Source organism: Pinus tabuliformis, chromosome 9 (assembly GCF_031772625.1).
Source record: "Pinus tabuliformis cultivar Carrire ecotype Pingquan chromosome 9, CPIR1, whole genome shotgun sequence".
In the NCBI taxonomy this organism is placed as follows: Eukaryota; Viridiplantae; Streptophyta; class Pinopsida; order Pinales; family Pinaceae; genus Pinus; species Pinus tabuliformis.
In genome coordinates, this window is record NC_142307.1 from 1,603,869,069 (window position 1) to 1,603,883,319 (window position 14,251).

A 14,251-nucleotide genomic window follows, 5' to 3' on the forward strand; every position below is an offset into this window, starting at 1 on the left:
TTATGGTGATGAATAATATCTCGAAACAGGAAAAAAACAATGCACAATTTTGAAAGGAGATTAATGAAAGTTTAGATGTAAAAGTAGTTGAAAAAAAGCTTGTAGATTAAGGGAGGTTGACATTCATAAATTTGAGTAGAACGTAAAACGAAGGGCATGAAAAATGTAAAAACGTCAACAAATTTTCATTTGACAGGCAAAGGGAATTTGAAATTCCAGGCCTGATCACAACCATGAATATTCTACCAACAATCGATCGTGGTCCTTGATTTAAAATATATATATATATATATAATCCCGGAAATTGAACGAACATACACCCTATGAGCGTAGTTGTAGAATTCAATGAAGTGCATAACTCCACGACAGATTGGAATCATAGAAATGTATTCAACACGCACACATGCCAAGTATCCTCGACTGGCTCATGCATTATTAACTGAAAGTGAAATACAGGAGGAGGTTTATGTCCTCAGTGGGGGCGAAAAACGTAATATAGAGGGGTTTTACAATCTGAATAAGTGCAGCAGCCATGGCCGTGGGTTGGAGAAGAAGCATTGGAAATGTGAGGTCATTTATTGCCAACTCCATGGGAGGTTTAAGGGGAGGTAGCAACCTCGCATCTTGGGCAGTAGCAGGCGGTCTGGCTTATTTTCTCTGGATCAAGCCCGAACGGGAAACCCGCAGAGAGCAGGAGGTCGGGCTTACAAATCCTTCTATTTAGGTTCTTCATCGTTATTTTAGCAGTTATTGGGGTTGGAAATAATGTTTTTATGACTATCGAGCTCTTAAATATGGAATATAAAGGGCTATATTCTTGCAGGCTAGGGCCGCTTTGGCCACAAATTCAGATCGGTATGTCGAAAAAAGACGACCCATTCCAGATCCTCAGGTAAGAGAAACAAATCTTTATAGGGCAAAAATTAAAAAGCCTTTGACAAACTTGTTCAAATGTTTAATTTCCTCTGCAATTCACAGGAGACAGGGATAATCTACGGGAAGGGGAAACAATTGGATAAATCAGGGGACTAGGTTGGATTTGCACTGGCGCAAAAACATATTGTAAGTCTAAATAATGATTTGTCTTTTTTCGATTGCACTTAGTAGCGATTTTTCAGACGCAGTACAAGATGTCATGGTTCAATGCCCAATACTTATGGGAATATCTCCAAATCGGCCGAGGGTTTGTCCCTACAATGTTGAAACTTGAAAAGTTTGTATTGGGGTTTTCCATTGGCGCTTATGTATAGGCCTGCTTAAAGGCAGAATTCTGCTCCATTTCATTTTAAATAAAATTGTCAGTTATTTTTGGTTGCTATAATTTTTCTGAAATTTTCGTGAAACTTTCTTGAATTACAAATATTTTTCGGCCAATGGCTCGTAAAACTTAAGGGTACTTGTAAGTTCATATTTTAATTGAACTGTCTGGGCTTAGTTGCTCAGAGTTTATTGTTAATTTAGGGTAGGTTCTATGCTTAGAGCAGTTTACTTCAAATCTTCTTATTAGCCACTAATTTAGCAATCACATAAACATAAAGTAAAGTGCAGATAGAACATTAATAGATCGACAGAAAACAAGCCAAGACAAGAGACATATGCGGCGGCTAATCATGGACAAACCCCAATGCGGGGAAACCCTTTGATCAATTCTTCTTTAATCTTCAATAGTTCAGCAGAGAGAGAAATAGTATAATAGTTCAGATCTATAATTTTTATGACAACAATAAAATATGCCCTTACCAGCTTTTGCAAAGTGGATCAATTGATTCACAAATAGTCTAGAATCAATCTTGTTCAACCCAACCTTCAATAGAGATGAAGGACAACCTGAAACAGTCGAGAGAAAAAGGTCAAATCTGGTCAACGTCTGGGCAGCCCTGCGATCAGCCCTAACTAGATTTGCGGCTGGTCACTTTGTGGTCAGATCAGCCCTCCAAACAGCATATCTGATTTGCAGCTTGCTTGAGGGAGACTCCCCACACAAGGCCGCAGTCAAAGTAGGCTTCTCACTGGTCAACGCTGTACCTGTTTGCTGGTTGCACCCTAGGTCAACGCAGAACAGACCTGCGTCCCTTCCTTGCTGCGTCCTTCTCCTTGCTGCATCCTCCTCCTTGTGGCTGCGTCCTCCTTCTTGTGGCTGCGTCCTTCTTCTCCCACTAACTGCTCCTTTGTTAACCCAAACAAGAAAGGAGAGTGAGAGAGAAGAAGAGATGATGAGATGAGGTGCTAAAATGACTCAATCTCTCTTTTATTTGACCTGAAAATATATGATAATATAAATAAACCCAAGAAATAACAAGATTTGAATATAGATAGAAAATTATAAATGCTTCTTTATTGATCAAACCCTTAAGGTAGGGCAACACCATACATTCACTCCTTAAGGAGGGAGAACACTCCACAAGTCATATGCTTGTCCATACAATATTCCTTGACATCTCTCAATGGGGAGTCTCTAACCTTTATATAGACCTCATACATACAATACCATGGGTGCTTACCATGGTTCCCTCAATACTATCTATCTAGTAGAATGGACTTATTACATTATTGTTAACTACTTGTGGTTCCTTACATGATACAGATTAACAACTTTATTTATTACTATGGCCATCACATTATTACATTATTCCCTTGGGTATCTCCCTCTGTACTCCATACTATCCTCCCTAGGTATACTACATTCCACCCCCCTTAAACATGTTTCGTCCCCGAAACATAAGAAGAATACAAATAATAAGATCTACTCGAAAGAGTAGTCCACTAGTACCATGCACGTGCATCTATCCATTCAAGAGAAAGGTAAACCTTTGATTTAGCTGGTGCCTCGCTCGCTTGAGATGGAAGTTGACCCTGGCGGCTCTTTTGTGTTGCTGTGTTGTGGGTGGATCATCGCCCCTCTCTATCTGTCATGCGGGGGTTGTTTTCCTTATTGCTGATTCGTTGTCATCTTGTTGGTTGTTTTCTTTCGGGGTGATGTGGTTGGTGATATGATGAAGTTTTAACCAACGGTGTATTTTTCTTTAATTCACCACCTAATGGAGCCTGATTGGTATCTGGTACATGTTGTGGCGTTTGTTGTTGTTGCTTATCTTCCAATATTACTTCAACCACAGATTCCTCATCTGATGTATCCGTACCTGTAACATTTTCTGCTTCAGCCTCCTTGGACTCTACCTGTTTTTCTTGTACCTGGTTTGATGTTTGTGTTTGGTTGTCGACCATCAAGGGCTCATCATCTGATGTGTCAGTCCTTGGAACATCTTCTGCTTCAGCTTCCTTGGACTCTACCTGTTTATTGATGGAAATATTCTGTAATGTAATTTTCTTCTTTTTATACCAGAGCTTCATGAATTTCTTCTGCACATTAATATTGATAGTACCTACAGATTCCATTCAAGGGTATCCAAAACAACATCCACATTAGCTATATCTGAAGCATAAAAATCAGAATGCAATACATACTTGTCCATAGAAATCTTCAAATCTTTATAAACTTGCACCTCCTCATTATTAACTTGTATGTGCCCCATTTGTTTAGCTGGAATTTGCGATCTTTTTGCCAAATTGACATTTATAAGATTTTGCTTGCAACTAGGATTTATAGACACAATGATCTTTTCCTTCTGAATATATCCATGAACTCGTAGTAAGGAGATACCAATAGAAAATAATCCTTTACATGTCTCATTCCCCTGTTTTCTAGTATGAGACCATTTGTCCAAAAGGACTTTTTCAAATTCTTCACTTGACAATTTGAACACCTGAGTGCCAAGTGAGTAATACCATATGGAAGCCTCTTCTTTCAAAGTAAGCCATAGGAAACTTGTCCAATTTTTCGGATGTTTTTTCTTAAGATATTTTATGAATTCTTCAATAGTAGGACCATTATCTTTTCCCGTAAAAATAAGATCTTTGCTAGGTTTTTTGGTTTCCTTTTTTATAGTATGAGACCATTTGTCCAAAAGTAGTTCTTCAATTTCGTCAGCACGACATAACTTCAGAATCTCACTGTCAAGTGATTTCCACCATATAGCAGCCTCATCTTTCAAATAATACCCTATTTTGTTCGTCCAACAGAATGGCCTGTCACACTTCTGATATTGAATAAATTTTTCAATAGTTGACCCATCCTTATTTCCTGAAAACATATTGCTAGAAGCCATGAAGAGGGTTTTGAAAACAAATCATTTACTTGGCGAAAATTTAAAATGGCCACCGCTCGGTCAATAATGCTCAGAATTCCTATTATTACCTGTTTTCAGAAATGGAACAACGATTCTGCATTTTCCCATGTAGTAGAAATCCCGATCTAGGCACTGGAACTTCAGATTCCCGCTGCAACTGTCCCGTCGTTACAAAAATTTCTGAAAAAAGCGTTGATTTTAAATCAGCGATATCTCCCTTCTTCGGACTCTGATTCAATCAATTTTTTTGAAATTGGGTATTTTTCGCAAAGAACCCAGATATGCAATTAGATTTTGCAAATTTTGCACCAGAACGTATAGATCTGATCTGCAAACTTGCCACCCCAAAAAGTGTCTGCAACATAGCTGATTTTTAAATCAGCAATATCTCCCTTATTCGGACTTCGACTCGGCCGATTTTTTTTCCAATTTGGATATTCTTTTGCAAAAAACCCAGATATGCAATTATATTCTATAAATGTTGCCCCATAACGTACATATATGATTTGCAAACTCGCCACCCTGAAAAACATCTGCAACACAGCTGATTTTTAAATCAGCGATATCTCCTTCATTCGGACTTTGATTCGGACGATTTTTTTTTTCAAATTGGATATTTTTTCGCACACAACCCAGATTTGCAATTATATTCTGCAAATTTTGCACCAGAATGTACAGATCTGATCTGCAAAGTCGCCACCCCAAAAAGTTCCTGCAAAAAAAAAAATCCGCTTTGCCCAAGAAAGTGTTTTGATACCACTTGTTATAGATATGATCTGAAAATATATGATAATAGAAATCAACCTAAGAAAGAACAAGATCTGAATATAGATAGAAATGCTTCTATATTGATCAAACCCTTAAGGTAGGGCAATACCATACATTCACTCCTTAAAGAAGGAGAACACTCCACAAGCCATATGCTTTTTCATACAATATTCCTTGACATTTCTCAATGGGGAGTCTCTAGCCTCTACAGAGGCTTTATACATACAATACCATGGGTCATTACCATGATTCCCTCAATACCATCTATCTAATACAATGGACTTATTACATTATTGCTAACTACTTGTGGTCCCTTACATGATATGGATTAACCACTTTATTTATTACTATGGCCCATCCCATTATTACATTATTCCCTTGGGTACCTCCCTCTATACCCAATACTATACCCCCTAGGTATACTACAATGTGTGCCACACACTTAATGTATACCTCCCTCTTGGCCGACCTTGACAATTTGTCAAGTAATTAGAAATAAATTCGTATCTCCATAAATACTCGTCGGAATTGGATGATCTTTAGATTAATCCTACACCTCTCGACGAGAGGAATCTAGGAAAAATATCAGTTGCCATAAATAAGGTGACCCACATGGAGTTTGGCTTTAGTTGCCAATTTTAACAATCCCTTCCAACTAGGGAGAACTCCATCTGCTAATCTGTCTGACTGTCCGTACTATCTCTGCCATCAAATGCACTGCCTTGCACTGCTCTGCTCTGCTGAACTATGAAGAAGAAGAAATGATCGAGGATGTATCATACCATCGTCCACTGACCCGAAGTCAGTCTCAGAGTGTGTCATACCACTTTCACTGATCCCAAATCAATGGAGGTCATCCTAGCATAGGAAGTACGGTAGATACAACGATGCATCCATCGATAGTACTACTAATGGTCCCTAACCCCATTGCTCTATTCATTGATCAGATGAGAGGTACTTCTTATGAGTCCCAGACTACATGGGTAGGATGCCTCGACAGGAAAACTAATCATCCTGTCCCAAAGTCGCCACGGGGTATCACAGGGGAAGGTTGAACCTTTCACCCTAGCGCACCACTAGGGGAGGGTGAGTCACCCTGTGGTCGCATGTAGCTCCAAGAAGTACCCTATGCCCCCCGGAGCTCCCAGAGCTTAATGTATGTATCATACACGACCCTCATAAGAGGGTCTCTCAACGACACCAAGTCGTTGTCGTAAAGTCAAGAATTTGACTTTTCGCAGGGGCTTTGTCAAAATGTCAGCGACCTGCTCATCTGTATCGATATGTTGGAGCCTTACTGCTCATTTGTATCGATATGTTGGAGCCTTATTGCTCCCCGCTGCACCATATCTTGGATATAGTGGTACCTAATATCGATATGCTTGGAGCGATCATGAAATACAGGATTCTCTGATAAACGAATTCCGCTTTGGTTGTCACAAAGGATCACGGTAGTATCCAATGTAAATCCAAACAACTCACTGAAGAGCTTCCGTAACTAGACCGCCTCACAAGAGGCCATACTCGCAGCAATGTACTTTGCCTCAGCGGTGCTCAAAGCCACCGATTTCTGCTTCCTGCTCATCCAGGATATCAAGGCAGATCCCAAAGAGAAACAACACCTGGAAGTGCTCTTTCGGTCCACCACACTGCCTACCCAATCAACATCGGTATATCCATGTAATCTCACATCTCTGGTAGTGTATCTCAACCCATGAGTGATTGTGCCACGAAGGTATTTCAACAGATTCTTGGCATCAATCCAATGTGTGTGGTGAGGCTCAAACATATGTTAACTCAACGTGTTGACTGGAAAGCATATATTCGGACAGGAGTTCACCAAGAACATCAATGCTCCGATGCGTTGACGATACTTGGTAGCATTTTGTAAAACAAGGCCGACAACACTACCACTTAATTTCTTGAAGTCAAGCTCCATCGGGGTAGTCACGGGCTTGCAGTCCACCATACCGAATCTCCCCAATATCTTCACCACATATTTTTCTTGAGATAGGAAAATCTCCCTTGGCTTTTGCCAAACTTCCAGTCCTAGGAAATAGTGCATCAGTCCTAGGTCCTTCATCTCAAACTCAGAAGCCAACTCCCTCTTACATTTGTGAATGAGAGGGTCTGCACCTGTTAGAAAGAGGTCGTCAACGTACAACACCAATATGAGAGGTTTGTCATCTTCAACCTTAAAGTAAAGGTTAGGGTCGGCTTCACTCCTAGTGAATCCCAGCTTCATCAAGTAGCTATCGATCCTCTCATACCATGCTCGGGGTGCTTGCTTCAGCCCATAGAGGGCTTTCTTCAACCTGCACACATGAGATTCCCGATCATGAATCTCAAATCCTTCGGGTTGTTCCACATAGACTTCCTCTTTGATCGAACCATGCAAGAATGCAGTTTTGTCATCCATTTGATGTAGGCTCCATCCTTGCGAAGCAACAAGGGCTATGATGGAGCGGATGGTGGTGTATAGGGCAACAGGTGCAAATATCTCGTCATATTCTATGCCTTCCTTCTAAGAGAAGCCATGAGCGACAAAACGAGCCTTATATTTTTCAGCACTTCCATCAGCTCCATGCTTTATTTTGTAAAGCCATTTTGAAGTGACAACAGCTTTGTCCTGGGGTCTGGGGACCACATCCCAGACATCGTTCTTCATGATGGACTCATATTCCTCAGTCATAGCATCCTTCCATATTTGATGCTTGACAACTTCTGCGAACGATGAAGGCTCATTTTGTATGATCGTGCTCATGATGGTCAAGTATCCCTGATACTTGGCCGGTTTCTTACTTTCATGGAAAGTCCCTCTGGGTGCAATGTGTCTTTTGACGTCATCAAGTGTCCCCTTGAGCTATGAAGGCCTCTTCCTAGAAGAGGAAGGCTCTTGTGGAGGGGGATCAATAGGATCCATAGGTTCTTCCACATCGGGCATCGTCTCATCTTCCTTTTCCTTCGGTTTCCTGGTGTCAGCTTCTTTAGATTCCCTTAGAGTAGGAAGATTGTCAACTTTGCTAAGAGCCATATCTTCGTCAAAGGTGACATCATGGCTAATCTCAACTTCCCTTTGACCAACCACATAGATTCTACAGCCCTTAGTATTTTCACTGTAGCACACGAAGATTCCTTTCTTTCTAGATGCATCCAATTTATTCCTTTTCTGTTTCAACACATGAAAATATACAAGACTTCCAAAAATTCTAAAATGAGATACGTCAGGTTTCTTACCAGTGAACATTTCTTTGGGAGTCTTGGAACCCAATGCTTGATGAGGGCATCGGTTTTGCACATATACGACGGTATTCGCAGCTTCGGCCCATAGAAACTTCGGAAGCCTTTGATCATGGAGCATAGCACGGACAACTTCCACAATCGTACGATTCTTCCTTTCCGCCACACCATTCTGCTCAAGAGTATATGGTGTTGTAGTCTCCCTCTTAATGCCAACCTCTTTGCAAAAGTCATGGAACTCATTGGATTCATACTCAGTCCCATTATCAGTCCTTAAGATCTTGATCTTCTTTTCGGTTTGATTCTCGATCAAGGCTTTGAAGTGGTGAAACCAGGGGAACACTTCATCCTTCTTTTTCAAGAAGTATATCCAAGTCTTGCGAGAATAATCATCTGTAAAAGTGAGGTAATATAAATATCCTCCCAAGGAGTTCACATGCATCATACCGGATATGTCTGAGTCAACCAACTGCAATATATTGGAGGTCTTGCTATGGCTTGAGGGGAATGGTCCCCTTTTGAGCTTTCCTTCGGCACATCCCGGACATACACATTCTTGCTCTTTTTTGAACTCGGGCATCCCTGTCACCATTTGTCTCACATCGGGTAGAGCTTTATAATGAAGGTGAGCAAACCTCCGATGCCATAGTTCGGACTGAAGGGATGTGTCACAAGACATGACACCCAACGGACTCCTCTGACTTGATATAATGAATCAACTCGAAACCCAAGAGTGAAAGCATCTTTAAAATTCTTTTTCCATACACGTACCTTGCCATCGATGAAGGCCACCTTGTAGCCTTTGTTTTCCATTGTCGAAATGGACACCAGGTTCTTTTTGAGATTAGGTACATATAGGACTTCTTGCAAATGAATTGTATTACTCTGATTTAATTGAAGAGTGACATTCCCTACGCCTTTCACGGGATATTTGGAGTTGTCCCCAAGAACAATTCCAGGTTGGTCTCCTTTTCTATCAGATTAGAGAGAGCTTCTTTGTAACCAGTGAAGTGCCTTGAGGCACCACTATCAATAAGCCAATTTCCCAGCGAGTCCGGGGGAGTAGTAGTAGAGAGGGCCGCTAGTAGATAATATTCATCTTGCTTATTGTTAACAATGTTAGATTCATACCTAGAGTTTCTTGCCTTCTTGGAGGGTTGACCACTTCCTTGATTTCCGGCATTCCTTTTGCCATTGAACCTGCCATTCCTTTGATTGCCTCGGGAGTGATTTTGATCATCGTCATGATGTGAGTTCTTTTTATTAAGGCACTCCCTTGCATAGTGGCCCATTTTGTTGCAATTGTAACATCTTCCTTTTCTTCCACCCTTCAGTCCGGTCTTTCCTTTAGGCTTAGCCCCGGAATTGTTTCTCCTTTTAGCATGAGGGGAGAATGCAGCGGGATTGCCTCTAAGTGCAGGCATTTCCTGCTCTTCCATCCTAGTTTCTTCTTTAATGCATCTTTCCATTAGTTCCTCAAATCTTGGGATTACATTATTGTTGAGAAGAGTGGTTCTGAATATATACCATTTAGATGGGAGCCCTCCGAGAGTTGTGATGGTCATTTCCCTATCAGGAACGACTTCCCCAATTGATAGGAGATCATTCTTGATCTTGGTGATCCTTAAGAAGTATGCTTGCATACTCTCATCTTTGCCCTTCTTAATTTCCTTCAGCGTATTTCTAAGGAACAAAACTTGATTTGCATCATTAACTTTAAATAAGCTTACTAGTCTATCGTAGATTTCCTTGGAGGTGGTCAGCTTGGAAACATAGGCCACCAGGTGTTTGTCGATAGAGTCCCGGATGATCTTCTTTGCTTTGACTTCTCCCCTGGTCCACTTGTTCCTAGCAGCAACAGATGCATTTGATGGAGGCTCAACGATTCTGCCTCTCACATGGTCCAACACTTCCTGCTCTTCTAATGTTAGATCGAGAGACATCTTCCATCCGTGATAGTCAGACTTCTCACGGAGCTTGTCTTCAGCGGGGAAGTGTGATGAGGACCCCATGAAGTCTTTGAGATTGCTTCAACAACCTTTGGTGATTGCTCTTGCTCTTGCTCTTGCTTGGGCTTTGTCTTCACCTCAGCTCTAATACCATGTTAATTTATGGTATGTTCTATGCTTGGAGCAGTTTACTTCAAATCTTCTTATTAGCCACTGATTTAGCAATCACATGTAAAGTGCAGATAGAACATTAATAGATTGACAGAAAACAAGCCAAGACAAGAGACACCAGATGTGGCGGCTAGCCAGGGACAAACCCCAATGCGGGGAAACCCTTTGATCAATTCTTCTTTAATCTTCAATAGTTCAGGAGAGAGAGAAATAGTACAATAGTTCAGATCTGTAATTTTTATGACAACAATAAAAGATGTCCTAACCAGCACTTGCAAAGTGGATCAGATGAGTCACAAATAGTCTAGAATCAACCTTATTCAACCCAGCCTTCAACAGAGATGAAGGACAGCCCGAAACAGTCCAGAGAAAAAGGTCAAATCTGGTCAACGTCTAGGCAGCCCTGCGGTCAGCCCTAACCAGATTTGCACTGGTCACTTTGTGGTCAAATCAGCCCTCCAAACAGCAGATCTGATTTGCGGCTTGCTTGAGGGAGACTCCCCACACAAGGCCGCAGTCAAAGGAGGCTTCTCGCTGGTCAACGCTGTCCCTGTTTGCTGGCTGCACCCTAGGTCAATGCAGAACAGACCTGCGTCCCTTCCTTGCTGCATCCTTCTCCTTGCTGCGTCCTCCTCCTTGTGGCTGCGTCCTTCTTCTCCCACTAGCTGCTCCTTTGTTAACCCAAACAAGAAAGGAGAGTGAGAGAGAAGAAGAGATGATGAGATGAGATGCTAAAATGACTCAACCTCTCTTCTATTTATATGAAACGCTGGGCATGTGTGCCACACACTTAGCTATTGGCCGATCTTGACAATTTGTCAATTAATTAGAAATAAATTCATCTCCATGAATACTCGTCGGAATCGGATGATCTTTAGATCAATCCTACACCTCTCGATGAGAGGAATCTAGGAAAAATATCAGCTGCCATAAATAAGGTGACCCATATGGAATTTGGCCCTAGTTGCCAATTTTAACATTTATCTTATCTGGGATATGGCGATTAGGGAATAGGTGGTGGCTCAGGTTTGAACCGTGACTGGTTCAACCCAATAGAGACAGCCTATACATTCAGGATAATTTTAGGAATAATGATGTTATTGGAAAATTCTTCAGAAACTCCATGCCTGGTTAATTTCAAGCTCGATTCATGTTTGTATGTCTTTTTTCATTCGTTATTTCTATTATGATTGGTTGGATGTTCATATCAGCAATGAAATCTTTCCAATTTTAGGTCAAGGGGATGATTCTATGGACAACTTCTGGAGTGAAGCTGTGTGGTATTATGTTTACATCTCTGTGTTTCTTTATACATTAGAGACAACTTTTAAGGTGAAAAGAGGTTGACATGTAAGATGGTTATTTTAGTTGGCTTCTCAACAGCAATGTAATTCCAGAAAGCTGCCTCGCGTTATATGTGTATAGATGATGTACAATTGGATGTTGTGCCACAACTTTGAAACTGCCTTTCAAAGATTATTTTTTCTGTTCATAATCTGTTCAGGCCCACACATTTCCTGTGCGTGATCGAAGGAAAAATTGTGTACTGCAACCTTGGAACTACTTCTTCAGGATAATTTTTTGTGTTGTTCATGATCAGTACAGGTTCACACATTTTCTATGTTGGATTGACAGAAAACTAGTGTTTTAAACTAATTATAATTTGTGAATATGAGCGTATCCTACAAATTTGGAATTGTGTTTTTAAATATTGTTTCTGATGTGCCCAAGATTATTAGAAGTCCAGATATTGCACTTCTTGATTTCAGAATCTGGATCATCTTCTATTTAATGAGAAGATGTGATCTCGATTATAATGCATTTAGTCTTCATGTCAGCCATAAGGTGCTACATATATGTTCTTTACAACAGTTTATACACGAAAGTGCTTCGCTTTTGTTCATACACAAAAAAATGCTTCTATCTTTTATTTGACATTTTTTTATTATTTAAGAAAATGTTCATTATATTAACCAGTTGTCACCAATGTAGCTAGGAATTTGGCTAGCTCTGTGCCAGCAGGTGCCTTGTTTTAATTCTCTTGGGTTAGGCGCACTAGTCTACACCAATGGGGCTACCAAAGATGCGATCCACTAATGGGGGGGAATCATTCCTTGGGTTTCCTGCATGGTTTTCCTTGGAAAAAAGAAAGTGCATAGTACAACAGGAAATCACCCGAGTGGATAATTAGATCATTTTACATCCCAATATTGTGGGGTTAAATGCAGGGATCTGTTTGAGTTCTTGCTTGCATTTTAGGTTTAGACATTGATTGTTTATTTGATTTGGTGGTACCTATATTTTAAGATTTTCTGTGACTTATGCTGGAGCAGGCTTAATGCTGACTGTGTGTAGCTGTTTTGCAGTTAGTCAGAACTTTCTGTAAATCCACATGCAGCTTTTGTAGCATATTTTTAAAAAGAGTAGCTACATACAAAATCTAATTTTTTCGTAGAGATAATACTTTAATTATTGTTTATAAGAAGTGGATGTCTTAATTATTAAGTTTAAAGAGAATCTCTGTAAAGATGGATTATTGTTGCCCTGATTTCAATGTGAGGAAAGAAAGTTGGTTTATCTGCTATATACTGAAGTCAGATATTCGTGTGCATAATATAGATGAACACCTTTGTTGATACAAGGATGATGATGCTTTTTGCAAATGTACACCTCTGCTGCATAACAGATTATAGCCTCAAACGATGAGTACTGGCCAATGCTAGTGAATCAAGAATGGACAGTATCTGATATGATTAAGTCTTAGCATGGAAATTGTTTGTTTGCAGACATATAAACACATACTCCCCTGCAAGGGAAAAGAAGAAACGTAGACTGTAATAAACCAATTGTGTATTAGTAATTATTATTATTATCATTTACATTATATTAATATATGTGCTTGACTATATGAATCGTGACACATCTCTGTATAAAATGGCAGTCCATGTGACAAGATTCACTCAACAATATTGAAGTTTATTTATTATTGAGTATACCTTGTCAAAGATGATTGATTGGATGGAAATGATCTCGTTGCAAGTGGCATTTGAGCTGATACCTTCTTTGTCTTGCTCCTGCGGTAGAATTTGCTCCTCTCTCTGTCATTCATCATGGCCATAAATTGTTCCCCCACTTTATCCCATCTCCTTTTCCAATGTTCTTGTATTCTTTTTCTTTGAGTAAACAAACAAAAGGGTCTTCCTCCATTTCTGCCAGTTGGTTAGTTTCTGATCATTACAGTTCACTATTCTTCTTCAATCGTTGTGGGTTGCCAACTTCAATTATCTTCCAGAACAAATAAAACATGAAGATTCTTGTTGAATGGGCTAGATGGCACAATTGTCAACCATGATCTATCTAAGAAATTGGACAAGTTCTCCAGTCGCCGTGAGGGTTGCCTTTTGAGCCAAAGTCACTAACAACCCTTGAAGAAAGGACATGATATTCAACAAAATGAAAGTTCAAGTAGTAATAACATCCAAAATGGTAAGCATAGGACCAACTTATGTGGGATCAAGTAAATCACATTAAATGGCAGAAATCAACAGAACAAAGCTTACTCACAAAGCCAACTCCGCTTGACACATCCCAATAAAATCACGACGGCTGGTCATATTAAACCCCAAAGAAGTTCCTCACAAAGAACCATGAGATCAACCACATACAGTGACTAAGATAGTTCATCATTTGAGTATGTACAATTTGCATCCAATGTCTCAAATCAGTGTCAAGCACATAATTGAAATATAACTCCATACAACTAAAAAAACTGTCATCTGAGCGAGAGGATAATTGTGCTCAACACCTAGCACCTCACTGCGATGAGAGGCGCATTTTACAGCTCAATATGACGCCGATGTGTAAGTATGTCATGTCCTCAAAAAATAATAAAAATAATGTTGGCTAATGTTGACATTCGCTTGAATCTTAAATTAT

General features: G+C 40.1%; 1 protein-coding gene across 3 annotated transcripts; it reads left to right on the forward strand.

The window, feature by feature from the left end:
• Window positions 1-327: 327 nt before the first annotated feature.
• Window positions 328-12,136, forward strand: LOC149154907 (uncharacterized). 3 transcript variants are annotated; one of them, XM_089441336.1, is made up of 4 exons: window positions 328-697; window positions 824-892; window positions 979-1,062; window positions 11,820-12,136. In XM_089441336.1, exons 1-3 carry the CDS (start codon window positions 533-535, stop codon window positions 1,030-1,032), a joined length of 288 nt encoding a protein of 95 aa, XP_089297462.1. In that variant the 5' UTR covers window positions 328-532; the 3' UTR covers window positions 1,033-1,062; window positions 11,820-12,136. The 3 variants fall into 3 exon arrangements, with proteins under 3 accessions (XP_089297462.1, XP_089297461.1, XP_089297460.1); XM_089441335.1 differs by lacking the exon at window positions 11,820-12,136 and adding an exon at window positions 11,550-11,802; XM_089441334.1 differs by lacking the exon at window positions 11,820-12,136 and having other exon boundaries at window positions 331-697; window positions 979-1,456.
• Window positions 12,137-14,251: the final 2,115 nt, after the last annotated feature.